The sequence below is a fragment of the Alternaria burnsii genome (genome assembly GCF_013036055.1).
Source record: "Alternaria burnsii strain CBS107.38 chromosome Unknown 750, whole genome shotgun sequence".
NCBI lineage: Eukaryota > Fungi > Ascomycota > Dothideomycetes > Pleosporales > Pleosporaceae > Alternaria > Alternaria burnsii.
In genome coordinates, this window is record NW_024066108.1 from 3,276,557 (window position 1) to 3,300,289 (window position 23,733).

Consider the following 23,733-nt stretch of genomic DNA (forward strand, 5'->3'; position numbering starts at 1 on the left):
GACTGAGATCAAGACAGGTTTCACAGCGGAGTGAGTGAGCGACTTTGGATAATTGAAAATTTTGTGCACTTCCCACGAGATCAGCACCTACTGCACATCAAAACCTTCAACAAAGACTTTCTTTTGCAAGGGCTCGCCTGGCGGTGTGAAGACGGAGCTGCATGCATCGCCAAAGCTGCCAATGGTGAGTAGCGGGAACACCTTTAACGAGGTGGAGCTATGATCAGCGCAGGATCCAACGGCTCATGCACGGCGACATCACCGTCTGTCGTGCCTCTGCGCGCAGAGGCATTTGTGTGTGAATGAGCAGATATCGCAGGCCGTGGGAGTCTGAGGTTTTTGAGTCCGACAGCGGCTAGGTGACAAATAAGATGGAGCAATTATCTGAATGTCATGCAGGGCCAGTAGCCTCGCCCTAAGAGCGAAAGGCAGGGTTGCCGTCAGGGTATTTATTGATCGAGATCGTCTAGATGCCTTCAGATCGCGGACATTTTGACCGCATCCTGGGGGCTCTGAGCGATGGATCAGACGAGCTGATGGCGCGATACGAAGCAGTGAAATGCCTCAACAGCTCCTCTGTAACCATGGATCAGGTGCTGGAGAGGGCCGCGAAGAAGGTTTCGCCTACCTCCGTCAGGCATGTGGAGGATCTGAGGCATATTGTATGCACTCTGCACCCCAGAGTGCTAAAGATACCCACTTCAGGGCAATCGTCTCGATGACGCCTTTGAAAATGGCGCGTTTTCCCCTCCGGCAATGGCTCACATGGCATTCTGGACATGCTTTTGGCGGCGCCCCTCGTTGCAAGCCCTGTCTGCATGTGCGGCATGCCCGCGTCTATTGGCTACAGACGCGTCTGGGGGAGGGACGACGCGAGATAAGGATCGAGTCTTACCCGTCTGCATCTTCTCTCCAAGGCGAACATGGCGCATGACGGGCCAGAGTTCTCAGGCGGTGAACTGCATATGGCACGAAAGTAGGCAAGAGCGCTTTTCACGATCCTCCATCTCGTGCTTCATTTCCCACCCGTGATGAAACCTAGCACTCTCCACCTAACTCGCACCACCACCCTCTCCCCTACCTACGCCGACGCTGACGAGGAATTCCGTTTCCTTTAGAGGCTCGAGGTAGTTTCCATGTTCGCTTCATTCTTCAGCAAAAAGTCACGCCGGCCATCTGAGACCACGCCACTTCTCGCAGCCATCAACCGCTACCGTCGTCGCCAGAACGGAGAGGACTCGGAAAGTGAAGATGAGCAGGAGGGCGTAGCGCAGTATGACGGCGACGAAGACGACGAAGACGAGGACCGCCAGCGAGACGGGCCCTTGCTGCCCGTCTTTTCTGCGGAAGTTTTGGGTACGCGGAGAATAATGCTTGCTTGCTTGTTCATTGCACTGACAATATCCGCAGATCGCATACCCATCTACAACACCACGCACGCCATTCGCATAATCCTCGTTCAGCGATGCGAAACCACGCTGTCATGGGACCAGCTGCGCTCCCCGCAAGTGTCGCAATTTCTCGTCAAGCCCATCCAGCAGCAGATTCGCTCCGACCAGTTCTCACGCGGGCTGCTCTACTGTCTGCTCGCCAACTGCCTACAATTCAAAAAGGAAGGAGAAGAGAATCCTGGTAACGTGGGCGTCAGTAAGACGCGGGCGCTCATATGCGAGCTTCTGGCTATGCGCATGCTGAAGGAGTTTTCCACGCGAGAACTCATCGATGCGCTCTCCTACGACTTCGATCCTTTGCAGGGTATGATGGTACAGGAACGTGGTACCAACACCCCAGGTGGCGCAAACTGGTCGCGGCAGGCGTACCGTAACGCTGCGCGCATATCTACGCTCGAGATTGCTATTCGCGCTCAGGCGAAGAAGTTCCTAGCCCATCCTCTGGTAGTGCGCCAGCTGGAAGCCATCTGGGCAGGCACCATCGTCTTCCACTCGGCAGCCGATAGCCTACACCGGAAGCCAGACTCGCCCCAAGAGCGTGGGTACAATGTCCGCGACAACCTCTCCCCGCGAACAGGCCCGTCTCGTCGCATGTCGCCGACCAAGCCCGCGCCTCCCCTGCCTGCGCCTGCCGCGCTTCTTCGGCGTACAGTAACGCTCTACGATCCCCACGATGCCTCCCTCTTCAAGCTCTCCCGTCTACGTGTTCCTCGCTACCGCAACCTGTTCTCGACTCTCTCCTTCGCCATCATGCTGGGCCTGTTCCTGGCTGTGCTGGCTGAGAAGTCGGACGATATAACAGCACTTGAAGTCTTGTTTTGGTTCTGGAGCGCTGGGTACATGCTCGACGAAGTAGTCGGTTTCTCTGAGCAGGGCTTTGGTCTATACATTATGAGTGTTTGGAATGCCTTTGATCTAGGTATCCTCCTCATGTTCATGGCTTACTATGTCTTACGGCTTTACGGAATTCTCATGCCCGACGTCAGCCGCCATGGGGTGGCTGCTATGGCTTATGATGTGCTGGGATCCACCGCGGTCCTGCTTTTCCCTAGGCTGTTCTCGGCTCTGGACCATTATCGGTACTTTTCGCAGCTGCTCATTGCCTTCAAGATGATGGCTATGGACCTAGTTGCGATTCTCGTCCTCATTGTGATAAGCTGCAGTGGTTTCTTGGTCGCTTTTAGCTTGGCCTTCAAGAGAGATCTCGGGGCTTCCGATGCCGCATACGCCATCTTCCAGTTGGTTATGGGTTTCACACCTGCCGCATGGGATCTCTGGGGTGAGGTCAACTTTCTCGGCAAGACTCTTCTTGCTCTGTTCCTCTTCATTTGTCACTTCCTTATCGTCACCATTCTTGTTACTGTCCTGACCAATTCCTTCATGGCAGTCGTCAAGAATGCCGATGAAGAGCATCAGTTCCTATTCGCAGTCAACACCATATCTATGGTCAAGTCGGATGCGCTCTTCTCCTACATCCCGCCGACCAATATTATTGGGTGGCTGCTAATCCCGCTCAAGTACACCATGTCTTTCAAGAGGTTTCTGCGCATGAATCGGCTCGTCATTAAGTTGACGCATCTTCCCATCCTGTTCGTAATTTTCTTCTATGAGCGCGTTCTTCTGTCGCATCTATCGTACGGTCCGACCGATCTTGTCGAACAACGGGGTCGGGCTGAATCCAAAGCACCTGTGCCTGCGTTCAGCATTCGGGGCCCTACCGAATTATTCAGCCCTCGCCTCCGTGAGCCGTCTGTCACTACCTTCCAGAAGGACCAGGCACTCGAGGAGGTGTTCAGGCGACCCTTCCGCGACCCTAGCTTCCAACCTACACCTCGCTATCCGACGCCTAGGAGGAACTCGGGCAATGTTGTATCGGATTGGATGAAGAAGATGGGCGACGATGATGAGAACACACCGCCTCAGGACGACTCACGATCAGTTTTAGACCGACTCGAGGGACCCATTCGGCCATATTTACGGCGAACAAAAACCGCCGGTCAGCCGAGACGTAGGCACCCGCTCGCTACCAGGACGGTGGTTTCCGATCCTGACGATGCCGCAACGCCATTGGGTCGGGCCATAGCAGAGGAAGAAGAACCAGACTTAAGTTTGGCTATGACCATGGAGGAGGTGCCACAGCAGACTGATGCTGATGGAGATGACGAAGACGACGACGCGAGTACCGATCAGCAGGTCACCCCGCGGGTCGAACAGAGTCAGAAGGATAGCAAACGGCCTCAGACAGGATACGAGTCTTCCGAAGATGAGTCTTTCCGTACGCCCATGACTATGCTGCCCAAGTCGCAAAGCCGCACTCCAGCCATTGTGGCCTCACCCTCAGATTCCAGCTTCAAAGCAAAAACACCTCTATCACCTAGCAAGAAGCGATCCAAACCAGGGCACAACCGCAACACTTCCACAAGCACAATTCTCTTCAGTCCTGTCAAGGAGACTATGAACGTGTCACGTGCTCCATCTCCCGAAAAGCGGCCGAGGACAAGCGCTCGCAGCGGGACAGCCACTGGTACAGCAACCCCGGGACGTCTGGACACTTCAAGTGGAACAGGCGCCAAAACTCCAAAGCGGACTAGTGTGCCCCCTCCTGCTGCGGCTTCTCGTCCTCGTGCGATCATGCCACCACGCGGTATGTCATCCAACCTACTGTCTAAAAGCAACCTGGCACGCGAGCCCTCGTTCAGCGCCATTGCTCTAGATCTTGCATCAGATCTCGGGGACAATAACCTCAACCCCAATTTTGGCAATCTTAACGGTCTACCTGCATCGTTTACTACGCAATTCGAGATGGCTGCTAGAATGAAGGCACATGAGATGCAGAAGGGTAGCGACAACGACTCTGAGTCTAATCGCATGAGCAGAATTATGCTTGCGCGAATGACGACGCTTGAAGAAGGCTTCCGCGACATGCTTCAGGAAGTCAAGGGTTTGAAGCAGGGAGACAGCCAAGGAGGTAGTCGCGGTACCCACTCGCCGCCGAACGAGCCGTCTACCAAGAAGAAGGGCAAAGCGAAGAAGAAGATGAGCATTAGACGAAGTGATGAAGAGTCAAGGATGGGCTCCAGCCTATGAAGAAGTAACGAGGCTGTATGTGGCGCATTGCATATGTCGGTGTTTCCAGGGTCATCTTGCATTGTTTGCGTTGGTCATTTTGGGTTTGGCATAACTTTTTTGACAGGATGATACCCCGCGGGTGTTTTCTGTCTAATCAGCGGCGTTTGTCTAGTTTATGAGCATGCGTCGTATGTGCCTTGCTTTTGTATCATTAGTTTTGGTTGTCTCTGTTGAAGTCCGGTCGTAATTTCTAGTTCAAATACATTGGTATTGCAACGTGTAGGAGTTGTTCATGGTTGGATCGATTTGTGGTTTCAGTGCCCGCAGATTTTAAACAGTGATGAACCGGCCCAAGTCATGCCTCAAAACCCCTTTCGAATTTCTCGTGAACTATGTTTGGGATAAAATGATACACTACTTAGAATGCTATCTGGCCATTTTTCAAGTCAAGTGCACCGTATAGCACTCTCAACATCAACCATGCATGCCCGTATCTCCATCAGACCTACTGGAGATATAGCTGCAATTTGGGATCCCCTATGACAACGCTTATATGTATAGAAGCTTTTCTTCTCACGTCATCGGGTTTGATCAATGTATCACGGCTTGATCTCGAGGTCACAGATTCGCGTTCTATACCACGATCAGATACTGTATTCACAGCAAAGCGACACTAACCGTGACAGCAATGAGGTCAGATAGCCAGAACAGAAGACACTGTATGAAGCGTAGAGGCTGGTAACTCCCCAAGCTGATGCATGCTTGACTGCTGAGAACTTCTACAAAGGTCTAGATGCCGCAATTCATATGCCCCTGAATATCCTTCGCAACAACACGTGTATGACCGAATATGATCCCAGCACTCAATACAGAATGCAGGAACGCGCATGTAGGTGTTGCGCAAACCACCTCGCTCCCTACCGGCAAGGCCATAGCCACATCTATATTTGTTCGGACAGTAGACGTTCTAGAATCGAGAAAGTGGGTCCAGCTCCTAAATGAAGCATCGATCTGACGTCGAAAGCATGTTGTGCGTTGTGACGCGCGCCCTTTCCCCACAAGCACCCTATTCTGCGGGCAATCGGCGCAGGGGAGAGCTAGCATATTCGATGTTTCGTATATTGGAGTGATCCGTGGATCTCCATAATTAGGGTCTATAGCTCAATTGAACCCTTGGTTTTTAAATCCAAGTAACCCTCCTCAATCGCTTGACAGGTTGCTGCTGCCATTCTACTAGAGTCACAAGCGTTAAGCTATCAAACATTCTCCCGCATCATCCGATACCCTTTGTTCGAGGAGACCGGAACGTTTTACCCCGCAAATCAACACGAGCCTCACACGACCTGTCAGCACACAAGGTACACGCACTGCGGAAGAAACAATATGGCGCCTATGCACAAGACACCCAGCGAAGAAGGTACGCATCTCTCGTTTTCTACACTCCCATCCATGAAAGTCCGTAATGAAAGGAGAAGCACTAACATCTTATCCTCCTATAGAAATCGCAAACACGCTCGGTAACCTTGAACTCTCAACGTCGCACCCACAGAAAACTGCGCAGAAGCCCAAATCCAAGCCCGTGGCAGATAGCTGGGAAGCCGAACTCAGTGGCTCAGATACCGAAACCGATGATGTAGACGCGGGCAAGTCAGAAGCAAAGGGTTCACCACACGATTCTCTACAACCACTGTCTACATCCACGTCTCGCGATATCCCGCCAAACCCGCCGCCGCCTACACCCGCTAGTCCGACGCAGTTTGAGTACCCGGATAATGTGCCGTATAGCTTGAACTCGAATCTGAGCGATAGCGGGAGTAGGAGCTCAAGCAGAGGGGGCGGCAGTCTGGACAAGCGACCAGAGAAGACAACGGCGGTAGCTGGCAGGCTGATTGCAGGTGCCTTGGGTGTTAGGGCACCGAAGAGGACGGAGGAGGAGAGGGAATATGATCGTGCTATGAGGGAGAAGGAGAGGAAGAGGAGGAACGAGGTGAGGGAGAGGGAGAAGAAGGAGGCCGAGGAGAGGGAAGCGAGGAAGAAGGCTGTTTGGGATGATTAGGGGAGCGACCACGCTTCTGCTAGGGCTTCGCTAGGTGTATGATACGACTTGGAAGCCTCTATAATTGTGTATATGTAGTCTACGAAAATGTACAAATTAGGATTGAAGAGCTGGTTTGAGTTGTACGGAAACTTGAGTGTGTTAGCATGGCACCTTCACTGGCGAACGAAGATATTGGACATTGAGCGTGTTCGGTCAGAAGCCAAAACGTTGCTTTGATCGTCATACCCACAGCACCAATCCTCGCACATATTATACAGACTGCTCATTGGTGCCAAAGGAGTGCATGTAAGTCATGAAAAGTATGTAATGAATTCAATCCTCTTCGCATGTGACGCACCATCAGCTAATACGTGAAGACACAAAGAGCGCCGCGCAAGGCGGGCTTGGTAAATCCGTGACGCCCGAACCCATAGAATCATATCTGAAAGCAAAACCAATGCCTCTTTTCCGCCATCGCCGCCGCTGAAAGCAATCGTGTACTCGTAGGTCTTCGGCAAGTCGTACTCGTGGGTATACAAGGTGATGACTTAGCCACCGGGTGTCGAAGTTTGGTACAGCTGTAGGGAGCACTGCACAACGCTGCGGGGGGTCGCCGTTCAGCAGCCACCAATCTGCTCCTGGTGGACTTCGAGCGTGTCGCCGTCTTGCATGTCGAGCTGTGTCCTGTCAGCGATTGGCTCAAGAAATGCAGCCTCGCGCTGATCGCGGGAGACCACTATTCTCCTACTTACCGTGTCTGGGTTGTCTGCAGCTGTTACGCGCTGACCGTCGAACAGGAATCGTACGCTCGAGATGTTCTTTCCCTGGCGGTCGCAGAAAGCGTTCATGAGCTTGCCAAGGGCAGTGGTGCGCTTGATCTTGAAGAAGACCTCGTTGTTGTTATCCGTCACCTTGATGTTGAGGTGCTCGCTCTGGCCACCATCCTCAGGCTTCTGCTGCACGTTGGGCGAACCGTTGTCAGACATTTTGAGGTGTAGAGAGTTCGTGGATGGCTGGGTGTGATTCTGGGTCGTAGAGCGATAGGGTAAGGCTGTTCGGCAAGGTCAGTCGGCTGTGCTAGCGGAAGCGGTGGACGTTAAGGAAAGGACGTTTTGCCGTGGGGGAAGCTGCTTTATGTGGTGCGGAGATAGCCATACCTTAATACCGGCGCTTTGGGTGCAAATTACGTCGGGCAATGGAAGGCTCTCGTGAGGCTGCGCAGACGCGTCGGGGCGTTTTGTAGGAGCGGTGGCAACGCGCGAAAGGTTATGTGAAGGAGGAAAGCGCAACGAAGAGGTGGGAGCACTGAGAATTAGTGGGGTCTCGCTCTTAAAGCATTGGCCAGATCCAACCAACCGGATTCATCTTCATCACCTTTACCTGCAAAGCACGATTCCTCTTACCTGAGCTCTTGCAAGACTGCTGGCTCAGCTACTTCAATACTTGCCCACTTTTTTTTTGTACAAATTTGTGCAGCGTTTCGGCTGTTTGCGTGCTTCACGATGGTATGCTCATGATGTCACATCCGTGGCACTGGCGAGAAACATCAAACTGACAAAGTCTTAAGGGGGACATGGACAAAGACCTAAAGACGGACCCGCCATGTCATCCTAGAGCATGTGCAATCCAGAGTGTGTAGTCTGGGCAACTTACAATCCATCTTACTGAGAGACAGATTGTATACAAAAGAACAACTACAACGAAGGGAAATGCAGAAAAGAGGTACGCATCTCACGCCTGGAACAAGCTATAAACATACGTGTATGGATTCTGAGCACAAACTGACTTTTGTCAGATCGATGCCTTGTATGAATGCTGTAATGCTTTTTACAAAGAACAAGGAGAAAATGCCAGTACCGTGAGCTGTCCAAAATATTCGCTGCTGAAGTGAGTGTTCAATCATGTTGCCCTACACAGCATCTCTGACAGCGCCTTAGACTTAAGATGGAGCAACGTGCGAAGGGTATATCATAGCTTCCAAGGCAAACTAGTGGATGAGGACCAAGGTTCCGATGTAATTGTAGTCATGTATCATAACCAACAAAAACTCAAACCATTTGTCCTGACATTGACACCGGGATTTCAATTTCAATCGTTCCCTCTGTGCTGAAGTTTCGCATTCGTGGCCTTATCACAAAATAATCCGCTGCATGAAACCGCGGGCATTCGCCATCACATGACTATGAATGTAAGAAGGGAAACGAACGTCTATGACGCCCGTCGCAATCAAAATAGTCTTGGGAAACATAGTCCTTTGTGAAGCCAGCAAGCCGACGTGAGATCATGACAAGATCGGGACCTGGAAGCCAAAGAGCCGGCAAACGACACGATGTTTAGAGTAATTCTCAAAGCATTCAGAAGTTTGGTCGTTAATTCATGGGATGTAACAGTTCCTATATCATCCGCACTGTCAATCCCCACTTGGGAGTCCAGCCAGGTTACCAGGAAGCGTGTTGATCTGGGACAGCACGAGCGCGTCATGAGAAACTGAAGATTCCTGACGAGACTCTAAAGGCGCCGTCCTGTGAAAACATTGTACCGAGAAAATCTGGGTAAGGGCAGATTTCGAGTTTTATGTTCGCTAGCGTGTCAAGTCTTGGCGACGCGCTAACTTGCAGCGACGTCCGGGCGCGACTTCTGTTTTGTGATGGGCTTAGGGCTGTCAACCACGAACATCGCAAGCTCCCAACACGATATTGGCGCGTGGCTTAGTCAAGTGTTTGTGAGATCGCCTTGTCTTGTTCCTTCTGTCGTTTCCAACTTTCACCCATTCCTTTCATCATGGCTTCACGATCACTATCGCGCCAGTCGCAGCCGACTGCAGCTCAGGTAAGTCATCAGGAGCTCCGACTGCCTCCCATCATACTTTCAATCTCTTCACGATAGGCGTTCACACTCTCTGTAGTCTCATAACAACAACGCGTTTTCCTTCGGAATGTTACGAGTCACGAACGGCACCAAGGCCAACGACCCGCTACAACCGCTGCGTGCAATGGCCGAACGTGTAGGGAAAGAGGTGGAGAAGTTCGCGGAGCGAGTGGACCACTGGCATGTCCACGGCAACGAATCGAAGAAAGCCAAATATCAGACCACGGTCAAGCTCGTCGGGAAGTTCCAAGACGTTGCAGAATCACATGTGAAGGAGCTGAAGCGGACAACGGAAGCAGAGAACAAGGGAAGCCTCAGCAAGACTGTCCGTCGGAAAATACAGAGTATGGCGGATGCGTCAGACAATGCAGGACAGAGTGTCTTCGGCCAGTCGTCCCAATCCGTCATTCCATCTATCGAGTCCAGCACCGTCCCCGATTCCGCGAGCGTCCGAGAGCTACGAGAATGGCAGGCAGAGCTTGCAACATGGAAGCTGCTGAAGTTGGTCATCGAACATTACAACCCGGAACCTGGCACTGATGTGGCGGCGGAGAAGCAAACGCGATTGGAACAGGTCGGCGGAAATGCACGATACTGCAAGAACAGCGAGATCTGGGATCGTTTTTTGTTGGAGGATGACCAGGCCAAGGAGAAAGCGCTCGTCCTTCGTTGGCTAGAACAAACGGCCCGCGACAGCGACAGCGATGTGAAGGCCATCATTACAGGGCTGGAAGAGCATTCTGGAAAGGGCGCGCACACCTGGACAAGCGGCTGGTTGGAGACCAAGACAAAGATCAAGCAGGCGAAGCGCATGGACGACACAGACCAACCGCTGAAGCCGATAAACTCGAACCTCAAGACCTCTGACAGGACCGCGAACCTCGTTACCCAACTAGACCCAGACGCTCCTTCACGGCAAAAGCGCGCACTCGAGAGGAGCGACGAGTATTATGAGCGCTCTCTCTGGATGGTTGCATACGAAATGATGCGACGCGGACTACCCTGGAAGACCATCGTCGACTGGTGCTACGAGAGGAACGAGTCGTGGCGCGGCGTGAGTATCGGAGCAGCGTACGAAGGTCACCCAGAAGGTGGGCCAAACGTCGCAGGCCCGACCGTCGGATACCTGTTCCGCCGGATGAGCTTCTACGCTGCAAGGGGAGCTCGGATACCATATGAAGGTGCTGTATATGGTCTGCTGAGTGGAGACTTGAAGCAAGTACAAGCAGTCTGCAAGTCTTGGGATGATCATCTTCATGCCCACTACAACGCACTTCTGCTCTCCCGATTCGACTCATATCTTCAGAAGAATTATCCGAGCAGAGTGACAGAATCCTTGACTCAGAAGTTTCTCTTCCAAGATGCAGTCGCCAATATCGGAGACTGGGAGAAGTCACCTGAGAAGGTGATTGAAGTTCTGAAGCAACAGAAGAGTACAGCATCTCAAGCGGCCTCTCCAATCAAGCTTATTCAGAGCGCGCTTATCGCCAGAGACACTGATGATTTGATGCTGAAGGTCGGTGTGGCTCTTGCGGACATGTTCGACAAGGACGACCGACCACACAGTCTCATCATACATCCAGACTCGTTAGAAGAAGACCGAAGCCCGATACCTGCTGGAGACCATCGCACATTCCGCGCAGAACAACACTATCAGACTCTCGCGAAAGATCCACATGCCTTCCGCATCTTGGTCCACGTCTTCATTGTCCTTCGCAACGGACTACACACGCTTTTCGAGGATACACATCAAGACAAGATATTCTTGGCTATGGACAACGTCATCACAGCCTACATCGAGTTTCTACGTCTTACCAAACGATTCGATACCATACCGCTCTATGCCGCACAGCTCATCCCCGAACGAGCCGCCTACAGTCTCGCGCGTGTCCTCCCCGACATTAAAAATAGCTCTGAGCAACGTCACTCTGTTGCACTCATGGAATCATATCGAATCGACGTCGTTCAAGTTATATCACAGAGCTTTACGTTTGCTTCTAGGGATAGCGGGTTTACACACTTTACCAAAGAGGGTTATGGCGTTATCACAAATCCTATCAAGCGGTTCAACATCTTGGAGAAAATCACTCTTCCGACTGAGCAGCTGCTATGGCCGGGTGTTCGTGTCAAGCGGACATTTGGTGGTGCTGAGATAAGCCCACAAGACGAAATAGTCATAGATGCGGTACAATGGTACAGCTACGTCGGGAAGGATTACGAAAACACGTTCGGACACCTAAAGAGCGCGCTAACCATCTTCTTGCGTAAGTTGCTTGCGATATAGACATTCGGAAACTTGCTGACATGGTTTATAGTCAATGGTCGACTTGCCGCCGCCGAGAAGGTCATTAGCGATCTCAGCGTCGAGTCTCTGTCCTTGTCTCGAACAGAAGCTCTGCTCGGCTATCCCTTCGATTTCACCACGGCAGGTGCGGAAGAGCAAGACGAGCAGCAGCTCCACGAACATCGCGACAATCTCTCGACTTCTGCACGAGCAGCCGCTATGCCTTTGGCACAATTGCCTGACGCCGATCAACACCGGGAGATCGTAGATAACCTACGTAAGAGCAGCACGGCATACTATACGCTCCAGCAGATCGTTCGCCTGTTGGCCCTCTTCCGTGAATGGCGTCAAGAGGAACAAACACTCATTCAGTCAGTCACTCTTCTTTCTTATCACTCTAAGCACACCAACTAACTATGTCTCCAGAATTCGTGCAGAACGCAAGAAAGAAGGCGCATCTGCCAAACACAAGCCTGATACTCAACGCACGAAGGCGCTTCTAGACTCAATATCCAATGTCTTCGATACCCTCATTCCTGCCATCTCCCAAGCCTCGGCTGCAGACCCAGACTACCTTACACACAAAACCTGGGACCTGATGAAGGCGTATATCCCAGACATGATACTCGCATACCTCTCTGTTCTACAAGCGGCCTCCTGGTTTTTGAACAAGGATCCTGCAATCAAGGCTATGGAGGTCGCTGTTGTAGTAGCGGACAAAGGCAATGAGTGGGTTCAAAGGTGTTTACTTGAAACGGGGCGGATGAGCGAAGTGCTGGAGTGTTTGGCGGCAGTGTCAAAGTGTATGTTGAAATTGACCGAGGGCGGGAAGGAGAAGGGTAACAAGAAGAGGGGTGGAAAGGGTGAGACGCTTAGGCTGTGGGATTTGGGTGCAAGATAGATGTGGGAATATGAGTTGTAAGATATCAGCCGCAATGGGAGGCCATGCAGCATGCGCGCGCTTTTGATTTTAGAACAGGACAGAGAGCACAGTAAGCAGGCAATCACGTCGTCAAACTACTTAGCATCCTGCATCAGAATGACGGTGATGTAAACCGCTCGTTATCGAGCAACAGAGTCACCAGATAGGCAAGAAAAGCTGCATACTGACTTGAGCTCTACCCTTGGAGCTGAATAAATCTAATCCTTTCGTTGGTTACACATCTGCGCAACGATATATACAAAAGTCCACGACGAAGAAGTGAAAAAGTGAGAACAATGCCGGAAGCCAGCCCTAAGAACGATGCTTGAAGCCATCGTGACCCTCCCAAAACGCCATATAGTGTAGGTCATCAAGGTGTCGTGTCTATCCAAAATGCAATGCATGTATGCGATCTTCGCTAAAAACCATTCGCTGAAAAAACTAGAATGAAGTAGAAGAGAAAGGAAAAGAAAGCCTGTAGAAGGACCCGGCGAACGATGCTATGCAAAAAGATGCCAACGCTGATGATGTGCGTGACGAGAATTCAGGTATTGTTTGTGAATGTGGCGTGTGAGTGATGGTGATGGCGGTGGTGGTAGGTAGGTAGGTAGGTAGGTAGGGATGATCTGATCAAAAGTCGACACTCCATCTAAACCTTGGATCCTTTTCTGGTGGTCCAAAGTTCCGGTCAAAAGGTACTCTTACGATACCTTCTTCTTCTTCATCCCAGTCGCTTGAAATGCTGAAACCGCTGTTGGATAGCTCTCGTCGCGCCCTTGCGGCCATGTCCTCTTCTGAAGGTGGTAAACGAATCTTGGCCTCTACTAGGGGTGCGGAGACGAAGTGTGAATCGAGTAGAGCGCGTGGGGATACGAGGTCTTGAAGGCAGTTAAGGGAGGATATATCGGATGAATTGAGAGGTTCGCGGTGTTTGGTGTAGTAGGGGATGGAGTCGGGGGTCGACGTGGTTGTGAAGCGGTGGTGCGCTGGACTGGGCTTCTCAGGCATGCGCAGAGCGTTCTCATCGCTACCGTTGGGAACTGATGCTGTGACTGGCGTATCGTTCTTACCTGAATTGCTGGACAAGACTGTGGAGAGGGCAGGACGGCTCTGGCGGACGCGAATTACTTTAACGTCCGGAATGGCTGCGGTGTGAGGTGCGGAGTTGCCTCGGATGATGGTATCACTGGATTCACCGGAAGAATGCTGAGTGCTCACGGTATCGGTTCGCGCCATAGCCAAGTCGCGAGCCATGGCTGTGTCTCTTCTCTTTCTCCGACGAGCACTGCTGGTGGCAGAGGGCGGTCGAGCTTGTGGCGTCCTGCACCGTGATGGGTTGAAATACGAACCATTTGGTGATGCTGATCGAGCCTCAGGCGTCTCGCCTCGCTCCAACTTGTGCATCAATTGCCTTGTGCTGACCTGGCGACCCAAGCTCAATTCCACGCGGCTACTTGCGCCACTGCCACTCCGACTCCTGTTGGACGCTCGTTCTTTGCCAGCCATGACACTAGCTTTGGGTGGTGGTTGGAGCATCCATCGATTATCAATGGGGTCGGGAGATGGAAGACTGACGACGGGAGGGTGCAGATCATTGACTGGCGGTGCGCGCGCGGTATAGTAGCTTCCAGATGTTGGAGGAACAGGCCTCCGTATTTGATAACCCGCACCTCCGACGGAAGAGGCAGTCATGGTTTGTTCGAGATTGATTGAAGGCTCGTCGTAGCCCCATAGGTCCTCGTCTTCCCTCTGATATCGCTTGTGGTTCCACGTCTCGTCGTCGTCGAGAGTATCGTCACTAAGGCGGGTATTGCCGGCGTGGTCGACGTCGATGCTGCTCCCACCATTGCTCAAAGCCGAGCTCTGTGTTCCCCGTGTCGGCATACCCCTCGTGCTGCCTGTAGTTGCCGTGTTGGTCCTCCGCGCTCTTCGTGGTGGTGGCCCTGGGCCCATGGCGATTTCCTCTTGCCAGTATATGTTTGTGCCAGTCGGCTCGGGATGATGGTATGCGCCGGGCTGCTCCAGCTCCAGCTTCTCCCTGACTTTGCGCGCGGCCTTTGCTGCTTTCCTCCTCTTTCTGCCGTCTGAGTAGCCGGTGCAGGGTGCGCACGAGGCATAGTGGAAGACGGCACTCTGGACTCCTCTCATGAACCAGGCCATGTCTTTGGATGATATATATTAGCCAAGCTGTAGCGTGCGGGTGGGTGAGGCCAGCAAGGGATAGGACGCGCGTTGTGATGTAGGGCGGGAGCACTCGGTCGTGGACACAGTATGGAGAGTCATTGCCGCTCTCCGTCGTGGAGGCTTCCAAAGGGTCAAGGGAAAGGGTCAACCGCAGTGGAGCGCCGACGTTTCGTCGTTGGTTTGGGCGAGCGCGGTCCACGGATCCGGTTTCCGGCCGGGGTGGACTAGGAGTGACGATAAAGACGTCTGGGCAAGTTGGCGGCCGGATGAGGGTTCTGGGATCACGTCTCTTAACACGCGCGCTCTGCCATGGACGCACACAATTGACCTGGGCCTTTGATCGATGGTGAAGATGACGAACAGTAATCACAAGCTCGACGAGACTGGTCCGCGATCGTCGTCCAGCACTCCCAGTTCCGACCTAGCGGAAACCGTCCCGATCGAGCGCGAAACGTTGACTTTGCTTCTAGCGCACCGTGGGAGCACATCAGTCTCCATTAATAGCCTGACTGCACACCTGATGAAACACATGTCCTCTTCGCCCTGACTACACTACTCACCCACGCAGTAGGCCGCGACTCTGACCCTTTGCACCTTCCGTCCGAGGCCAACCTGCAGCATGCAGCTATGCAGCCGCGGCATTACTCCCCCGGGTCGGTGTTATCTGCAAAGCCCTGCCAACACATGCATAAACTAGCGGGGTTGAGGCTGCCATGTTTCTTGGCGAGGCTGCCGGCCTGGGGAAGCTATTGGCTTTCTCCCGAGCCCACCAACACACCTCTACGTGCAAACAAGCATCGCATGTCCCTATCGAGCTTACAGCACCGAGCAACGTCTTGTTTGGGCAAATAAAAAGCAGATGGTATATTGCTCTAAAAGTGGCATCTCAACCACACAACGCCATGTCATGTCATCATAAACCAGTCCAAAATATCGAAACAAAGAAGCGAAGAGAATCTGGCCATCAAGACAGCCGTGATGCAGCCATGTATCATCAAATGCTGAACCCGCGCCCATGTCAGCCATATTACTCGTGTCTAGAAGCTTTGGGAGACTGTCCCGCTGTGGTTTTAATTACGCTGAGCAGACTGTACGACTTGGTCAACATCGACATCCCGCCTGACACACACACCAGTGTGATTGAAACACAGAAGAGCAGTCCTAATGACCACTCACTCTCTGATTTGCGCCTTCAAACCAGCATTCTCTCTCTTCAATCGTGCGTTTTCTTTTCGCAGGCGCGCAAGCTCCTCTTCGCTCGTCTTCAATCGTCGCTCTACTTCTTCGCTAGCTCTTCCTTTGCGAGCGCTGCTTGTCACCTTCTCCAGTTCCTCGTTGAAGCGCGCGTACAACGCTTCGTTCTCGGCGTTGACGTCACGGTATAACTGGTCTAGGTGCTTGCATCGTGCTTCCGAAACTTGTAGTGACGAAGTAACATCGTTTGATATTCCTGATGTACGTGCAGATAGAGTGTCCAATGTGGCTTTGAGCTTCTCCAGCGTGGCAATGCGATGTTCAGCTGACCTTGAAGGCGTGCCTCCTGTTATTAATGACGGAGCCGAGCTCTGAGTCGTCAGGCGTGGGGTGCTTCTAGCACTCAGCTCCTGCCCGATGGCACTCAGCTCGTTCTGCAGAGCTTGCGAAGCTGTGTCTATATCGCGTTGCTGAGTTTGCAGTCGCTCGCGCAGCTTTTGCGGCGATTGCATTCTCAATTTCTTGGGAGAGTTTCCTGTCAAAGGAGTGCTCGGTTTGGTTGGAGACCGTGGCGTCGAAGGTGGTAGCTTGACAGCGTTACCAGACCCGTTACGCTCGTGCAGACCAGCACTGGTAGTTGGCCTTAGGTTTGGGATGCTCGAATTGTTTGGAAGGTTCAGAGGATTAGGTATTCCAGAGATAGTCTCGCTTCGCTTTTTCGTAGGACTGTTCGACTTGATTGTTACTTCATCCATGACATCCGGCTTCATGGTAACCGATTTGCCCCTTATATGGGCTGGACGCTCTGTCCCGACAGCAGGTACGTTCTCTTTCTTATCCGGTCGGTCTACCCGCAACGGTGAACCGAGTCGCGTAGGCGTCGGTATCGATGATGTGTGCTTATGGAGCGCCATCGTAGCGGCCGCAGGAGCCAAGGGGGAGTCACTGATTTGCCGATTCTCATGGCGTAATGAAGGATCAGCTTTGCGAGGAGTCTGTGGGGACCACGCGGGCACATCGTCAGCATCCTGCAGTGTCTTGAGATCACTCAAAGAGGAACGGCGCTTCTTGCGGGGAGGCCCAACAGTGGGAGGTACCTCTCCAATAGTCCCAAGATTGCCCACGAATCCTCGGCCGTTAGTGTTTGAGCTTGGATTTGGATTTGAGTTCGCGTTCTCAAACGTGAATGCGCCGAGAACAGTTGGACGATCGCGAGAAGACGGACGCTTCGGCGACAGGCGAGCAGCAGCGTCTATTGAGTTAGAACGAGCAAGATGCCCAGGACCAGACCTTCCCATGCTGGCTGGTTGGAGGTCTGTTCCGTGGCTGTTCTTGCTAAGAGAGCGCCAGAGTGAGCCTACCTTGGACTCCTTCTCCGACTTGCTGTTCTCTCGCTCCAAAGTGCCAAATCCAAAACGCCTCCTCAATGACGTGTTGGAGTTGAGCGAGCCCGCGGCTGCATATCGACTCTTGGAGTCCATGGAGCCCCAGTTTGGGGTATTGAAACCAGGTGTCTCAGCCGGGAATAGTGCATCGATATCCTGGACCAAGCGATCCATGAGAGATATGAAATCGTTTGCATTGCCTGCAGGCACTAGCATCTCGGCAAATGCTGCAGTGAGGATACCTCGATCTCCATCGTTGCTAGTACCATCCAGCAGCTCCGCCAAGAGATTGATGACTGCCCGGAATGCCCGCTGATTGGGAGGTTGTAATTGATCGAAGGTGTATTTGAAAAACTCCTCGAACTCATCAGGTGGCATGCTGTCTGATCGCATCTGTAAAGAGACTAATGTGGCATGCGACAGCACAGGGCCCATTCTCTCTTTCCAAGCAACGCTCAGGAACTTCTCAAACACCGCGAACAAGACATCCACCGAGGATTGCCCTGCAAGTTCAAGGTTAGTTGGGTTTTCCAGGAGTGTGTTATACAGCTCATTGACAACAAGTTCGTCTGCGACAGCTCTAGCGCGGACGGAACGTCCAACAATGTTGCCTTTGCGTGCGTGCAATGCTAGAGTCAGGTTTGCCAAGGTATCCTCGAGCTTCGCGAACGGATCAGTCGGCGCGGCACCGTTGAAAGTAATGCTCTTCGTAGTGCTGGACGAAGTGGGACGTGACATGTCCCCGTCATGACTGTACGTACGGGTTGAGCCAAGTTGAACAGGAGGCGCCATACGCGGTATCTCTCCCATAGTATGAGCATTTCGCTGAAGTCTGCGAGAACCTCCTCCTTCACGATTTATGCTGCCACTGAAGTTACCCACGCTGCCGCCGAAGAAGCTAGACAGCATCTTTACTGGAGAGTGTGGCCGGCTCTTGCTACCTGTTTGTTGTTCTGCCTCATACATCTCCAAGGCAAGTGATTTGAGTATTTGCTTGTTCCGCAAGAGATACGCCTCGGCTAGCACATGATTCTTGACACTGTTGCGCATTTGGAAGTAGTTGGCAAGTCGCTTCGTGAGGACAGGTCGAAACTCTTGGTCGGTAAGTTTGTCGCGTGCCGTGTAGCCGTTGGCACCGTTTGACTCTAGTAGGTAGAGTCCGTCTCCGAGCATGTTAATCGTGACGGTAAGCTCGACACCATTGTCTCCCACTGAGATGGGCTTGGTGAACTTTGAACCTTCGACTAGAATCTGTACTCTCGCAGGTTCTCTTCGACCTTCAACATACTGACCACCAGTCTCTTCAGCCACAGATGAAAAGAAGCTCAGATCGCCTGGCAAGTTTCGAACGTCCCATTTGCCGCCGTCCCGCTCCGCTTCCGAAAACCTGCCTTCAACGCGAGCTTTGGTTAGTTCTTCGGTGACCTTGTGCCCTTTACCTTCATAGGCGCCTTGCAGGTAGAACATGCGAATGCCAAGCTTTTGGCGTTCTCGACTTCTTGGACGTCCGGGTTGATTGGCGAGCGGCACGGAGGATAAAAATTGCAGGATATTTCCCTCTGAGTGCTCACTGACGAAGACATCGCTGAGACCCAGGTATTGATGGAAAGAGAGTTCCGTAGTACCATCATATGATTCGGCGAACTTGGGGTTATCCAACTCAGCGAGTAAGCCACGTGCATTGATCGAGCTGTCCTCTGACTTCTGAAGAAGCACCAAGAAATCTGTAAAGATTATCATGATACCGGAAACCGTAGCGGGTCCAGACAGTTCACCATGGTATGGCGGAGAGAGTTCCACACAATCGATGACTGAGATGAGCCGCCCTTTAGGGTTGAATCCCGATGGCCATGAACTGACCATCTTGCGCAAGCGATCAAACACCCTGATATGCGCTGCTGTAGGACCTTCTCTTGTGCATATATCCGAGATCATGTCCCTCGCCTTCAAGAACAACCTGATTGCAGGATGTCTAACTGGCAGTTGTTTGATTATGTTGTCAATATATAGATTGTATCGTGGTAGGCGTTGGACCGGCTCGATAAGCATGGATGTAAGTCGTTGCTCGCCCGTCTCGTAGACCCTTTTTGAGAAGCTAGAGGCTGGTTCTTTTGTGAAGTGCTTTAGCAGCTGTGAGAAGTCACCATGAGCAGCCATGTAGTCGGTGTAACAGTCGGCGAACTGTGGTAGCCACTCAAGAAGAGCTCTGGCAACAGCTGCAGCTCCAGTGACATCTGGTGCGTCCTTCTGTCCACGCAACGGTGCGATATAGACGTCGTCTGTTGCTGTCTCGATATCCTCGATCGCACCGTTCTCGGACTCCTCTAAGATGATACGTATGGCATCCAGGAATTTGGAGTTGACTTCGAGTATCTTGTCAAGACTAGGAGGGAACAAGCCTCGAAGCGCCTGTTCGGTGGGGCTGGAACTCGAGCCTGACCTTTGCTTGGCCTTCTCTCGGAATTCGACCGCTACAGTGTGGACCAGCTCGTCCAGCTTGCTGACATAATTTTCCTCCGTGTCCAAAAGCTCACACATCTCTCGCCGAAGAGTCTCTTTTTGTTTCCTTGAGAAGGACTGTGACCGGTTGAGGGCGGTTGGTTTCGAGGGCGCGCGGCGGAGTCTGGATGTGGGGAGGAAGGCGGCATCTCCAAATAGCTTGACGATGGGTGCGTACTGTCCGTACCGCTGTTTAACCAGATCTTCTTCGAGGTCTTCAAATTGGCCCGACTCGCGTGTTTCCAGTTTCTGGATGCTTCCCTGTGGCAGGACTACATCCAAATCTATCCAGGACAGCGTCTGCTCGCCCAAAGCATGGCGCACGTCTACTATGACATCTGCGACATTCTCAACCTTGATCATCCTGGCAGCGACGATGGCGGCGTGCGCCTCGGAGAACAGCCTGGGGGCCATGGGCAGGTTGTCTGAGGAGTTGTATCGCTTCTCCCAAGCGCTCTTGATCTCCGAGGGCAACTCGAGGAAGTACTTGTACAGGCTGAAGGCGAGACCGCGACAAATCTCGTCGCCCTGTTCCTCGCGCGGCAGACATGTGACGGCATTGTAGTAGGTAGCCGTCGGCGAGATAATCAGGCGGGCGAAGCTCTGGAGGCCGGCTGGTGTAAAGACGTGGGTCTGGATGCGCGAATGTGTCGCCTGTGTGGAAGTAGCCGTCGGTCCGTAGAAGATGAGCACGGGGGAATCAGAGAGCAGCTCGTCTGTCGTGTAGAAGAGCGACAGATCCTCTGCGGAGAGGGCGGCGGGCTCGGGGTTGATTACAACCATGGTGCCAATTGCGCGGAAACGAGTGACGGATTTGGCAGCTAGTAATCAGACGGGTGAAGAGGACAATTAGTACAGTGGTTGCATGGCGCAGCCGCACAAGCAGAAGCAGAAGGCGAGGGCGGTGTTGTTGTCGTGTTGTCGTGTTGTCGTCGGCGTGGTGCTAGGAAGCCATTGGGGTAGAGAAGGAACAGTGGAGGCGCGTTCCGGGTCTAAACAACAACAAATCCCATGGATCTTGTTGAAGCCCGAACCAAGAAAGCGGTCATGCGGCTGCGACCAAGCGCGAGTGGGAAGCTGCAGCGCGAATAACCAAGGTGCCACTGTCTGCCACAGGTGCGACAAGCAGAAGCATGGGGTTCCCAGCAAGCGGCCGCAATGACAAGTATTTTTGGCCTGCAAATGCTGCCCTTGCAGCTTATCGTCCGAGCCGTCTGCCTGCTAGTTGCACATCGCCGCACCCCGCAGTGTCCACAAACAAAAAAACATCGTCGTCATAGCAGCTGCCGTCATGAGATGAGGTACTGTCGGCTTCCAAGAGTGTCAGCAGTTTGATTTCGGAGTGGTGCGGTCAACCAAGACATGGCCACGCAGCAAGATGAAGGCGGTGTGCCCTTCTCCATAGCACACCAACAGCAGCATTTCCGCCTGCTCGAGCTGCCCCCGGAAATTGTTGAGCTGATAGACGCGCCCAATCCCCCGCTGTAGGTGCGCCGACCTGTCGTTCCCATGCGGATACCCTTCTTACTGCAGACGCCAGGCTTTCTATCAAATCTCAAGCCCAGTCCGCCGCTCCTGGCACGTCCAACGCGAAGCCTGCATATGCAGTACTTTGTACACCGAACAAATCTTTCCAGCTGCGCCAGGTCCAGACGTCCAACTCGCTCTTCCTGACCCAGCCTGCCCTCGAAGCCCCTGGCAACGAGATACCCACCCCTGCCACACGCGCCATTGCCCTGTGTACCACGACACTCGAGGCCTACACATCGACTGCGTCTGCTGCTGCCCTTCTTAGGGAGGCGCTGCCGATATACGACATTGTTGCCGGAGACGTCGATGCGACCAGCAACAGCAGGAGCAAGACCAGCATATACAACGATCTGCCCGTGTCGAATGGGGAATGTCAGGCAGCATGGAATGAGCTGATAGCATTCGAGGCGGATGGTGGATCTTACCAACCTTCGCCCAACGCCCTCTCACAAGTGTGGAGATCCATCAACGCTGCTGCGCTCGCCGAAGGCATCAAGCTGGACGCACAGTTCCTGACCAACGATATTACCAAGGCTGCGGCTGAAGAGGGACATCCGCCAGGCCTCGTAGAGGCTGTGTTAGCACATCTATCCACAGAAGATTCCAACAACGGACCATGGTCATGTCTGGACAGAGCAAAAACGGTCGTCTTTACGGGCAGGACGTTGCTAGAAGCCAAGCACGGTAGCGACTTCCTCATCGCTGACTTTACCGACACATGGGAGGACCGCCTGCCTGAAGTATGGCGCAAGGACGCACAACTTAGTGCCATCGAGGGCGTCTACGACTTCCCCTCCGATACGACAATAAGGGCAAAGAGCAAAGCCTCCACAACATCTATTGCGGACAATTCGGTAGCAGCCATGAAGCCGTCGGCACGGAAATGGCACGAGAAGTTTGCCAAAACGCGGAATAAGTGAAGCACGACTGCATGTCGTGGTTGGTAATGGCTCGTGCACGTGACCGCGTGCAACGCGTTTTGACCGGCATCGGAAAGTCCAACTGCCGGCCGCTGGCTGCTTGCTAAGGCAAAATTCGCCAGCCGCGACTGGCTAATTGCTTTCCAAGGTTGCGCTACATGCAAAACATAGATACCCCAAATTATATCATCTTATCCTCTTCAAGTGCAGTTCTAGATTTTCTTTCTCAGCGTATGAAGCGTGTTCAATTCTTGGCATCCGTCATCAGGCTTCCAGCTCGATCAGCTCTAGCACAGTTTGGAAGGCATCACTTCACGACCAGCCCTACACTGCATCAATCGATCCCTCCCGCAAAAATGGCAACTATCTCAGGAGATGACGGCCCTACTGCGCCAGCCCCTCCTGTAGTCAACAATTCAAACCCTACACCTGCGACCAAGGAAGAGAAGGCTCTACCAAAACTCACGCCATCCGAGTTTCGTCAGTACAACAGGATGGCCGAACATATGAACTATTTCCACGATAACTTCCGTGCGACCTGGAAAGTTCTCTATGGGGCTTGTGAGGCACAGAAGAGGCCCAAGAACATGTCTATCCGCCAGTTTATTAGCACAGGCCAGCAATTTTGCCGTAAGCACCAGACTGCAAAGCTCTAGAGTAAAGTCATCTAACAGTCTGCATGATAGACCACCTCACGGTGCATCATACGATAGAAGAACAACACATCTTCCCCGTACTAGCCAAAAAGATGCCTGCTTTCAAAAAGGAACTCGAGCTTCTTACACAGCACAAGCAGATCCACAAGGGTCTCGATAAGCTGGAAAAGTATCTAGAAGATTGTGAGAGCGGGGAGAGGGAGTTGCGATTGGGCGAGTTGAAGGAGATCTTGGATTCATTTGGGGATGTATTGTGGCAGCATCTGGACGATGAAGTCAAGCAGCTGGAAGCGGAGAATATGAGAAAATACTGGAGTTTGGAGGAGATGAGGAGGATTCCTATGTAAGGGTTTTTTGCTTGAATTGTGGACGATGAAGGGAAGCAGGCATAAAGACGTCGAAACAATAATGACTTTACGCTATGGAATGCCTGCAATTTTCCGGTCGACTATGATGGCTTCAACGATGACGGGCCATCAACACCTGTCCAAAGATCTTTCTTCCCTTGATCAGACGTTCAGTCTTCAAGACAAAACACCAAACGATCCAAACTGCTAAAGCTAACGCACTAGCGCGACCCTACCCCTTCTTCAAACAAGTGACAGCAGACCAAGCGTTCCCTGAGGCACATTTATGTTCGTTTCGCGCTATTGATTTGTTTTAGGATCTTATTTTCAGGTACGGTGCCCGGGTTGCTGGGAGGGGAGCCGCGGCGCTAAATTAGTTGCAGATC

The 23,733-nt window shown here is 52.6% G+C and overlaps 7 protein-coding genes across 7 annotated transcripts; 4 read left to right on the top strand and 3 right to left on the bottom strand.

Annotated features, from left to right (window-relative positions):
• Positions 1-1,136: 1,136 nt before the first annotated feature.
• On the top strand, positions 1,137-4,538 carry GT037_002546 (receptor-activated ca2+-permeable protein; the record flags this gene model as incomplete). Its single annotated transcript, XM_038927593.1, has 2 exons — positions 1,137-1,356; positions 1,411-4,538. The coding sequence occupies 2 exons, from the start codon at positions 1,137-1,139 to the stop codon at positions 4,536-4,538; spliced, it is 3,348 nt and encodes a 1,115-aa protein (XP_038790885.1).
• A 1,365-nt stretch (positions 4,539-5,903) lies between these two features.
• GT037_002547 (uncharacterized protein) lies at positions 5,904-6,576 on the top strand (the record flags this gene model as incomplete). The annotated part of the gene is made up of 2 exons (XM_038927594.1): positions 5,904-5,937; positions 6,020-6,576. 2 exons carry the CDS (start codon positions 5,904-5,906, stop codon positions 6,574-6,576), a joined length of 591 nt encoding a protein of 196 aa, XP_038790886.1.
• A 599-nt stretch (positions 6,577-7,175) lies between these two features.
• On the bottom strand, positions 7,176-7,544 carry GT037_002548 (ubiquitin-like protein; the record flags this gene model as incomplete). The annotated part of the gene is made up of 2 exons (XM_038927595.1): positions 7,176-7,235; positions 7,311-7,544. 2 exons carry the CDS (start codon positions 7,542-7,544, stop codon positions 7,176-7,178), a joined length of 294 nt encoding a protein of 97 aa, XP_038790887.1.
• A 1,795-nt stretch (positions 7,545-9,339) lies between these two features.
• Positions 9,340-12,611, top strand: GT037_002549 (nuclear pore complex protein nup107; the record flags this gene model as incomplete). The annotated part of the gene is made up of 4 exons (XM_038927596.1): positions 9,340-9,387; positions 9,464-11,690; positions 11,742-12,081; positions 12,137-12,611. 4 exons carry the CDS (start codon positions 9,340-9,342, stop codon positions 12,609-12,611), a joined length of 3,090 nt encoding a protein of 1,029 aa, XP_038790888.1.
• A 651-nt stretch (positions 12,612-13,262) lies between these two features.
• GT037_002550 (uncharacterized protein) lies at positions 13,263-14,792 on the bottom strand (the record flags this gene model as incomplete). Its single annotated transcript, XM_038927597.1, has 1 exon — positions 13,263-14,792. The coding sequence occupies one exon, from the start codon at positions 14,790-14,792 to the stop codon at positions 13,263-13,265; it is 1,530 nt and encodes a 509-aa protein (XP_038790889.1).
• Positions 14,793-15,988: 1,196 nt separating this feature from the next.
• Positions 15,989-20,677, bottom strand: GT037_002551 (rho guanyl nucleotide exchange factor; the record flags this gene model as incomplete). Its single annotated transcript, XM_038927598.1, has 1 exon — positions 15,989-20,677. One exon carries the CDS (start codon positions 20,675-20,677, stop codon positions 15,989-15,991), a length of 4,689 nt encoding a protein of 1,562 aa, XP_038790890.1.
• Positions 20,678-21,256: 579 nt separating this feature from the next.
• GT037_002552 (uncharacterized protein) lies at positions 21,257-23,347 on the top strand (the record flags this gene model as incomplete). The annotated part of the gene is made up of 4 exons (XM_038927599.1): positions 21,257-21,378; positions 21,435-22,319; positions 22,493-22,974; positions 23,031-23,347. The coding sequence occupies 4 exons, from the start codon at positions 21,257-21,259 to the stop codon at positions 23,345-23,347; spliced, it is 1,806 nt and encodes a 601-aa protein (XP_038790891.1).
• Between the last annotated feature and the right edge of the window lie 386 nt (positions 23,348-23,733).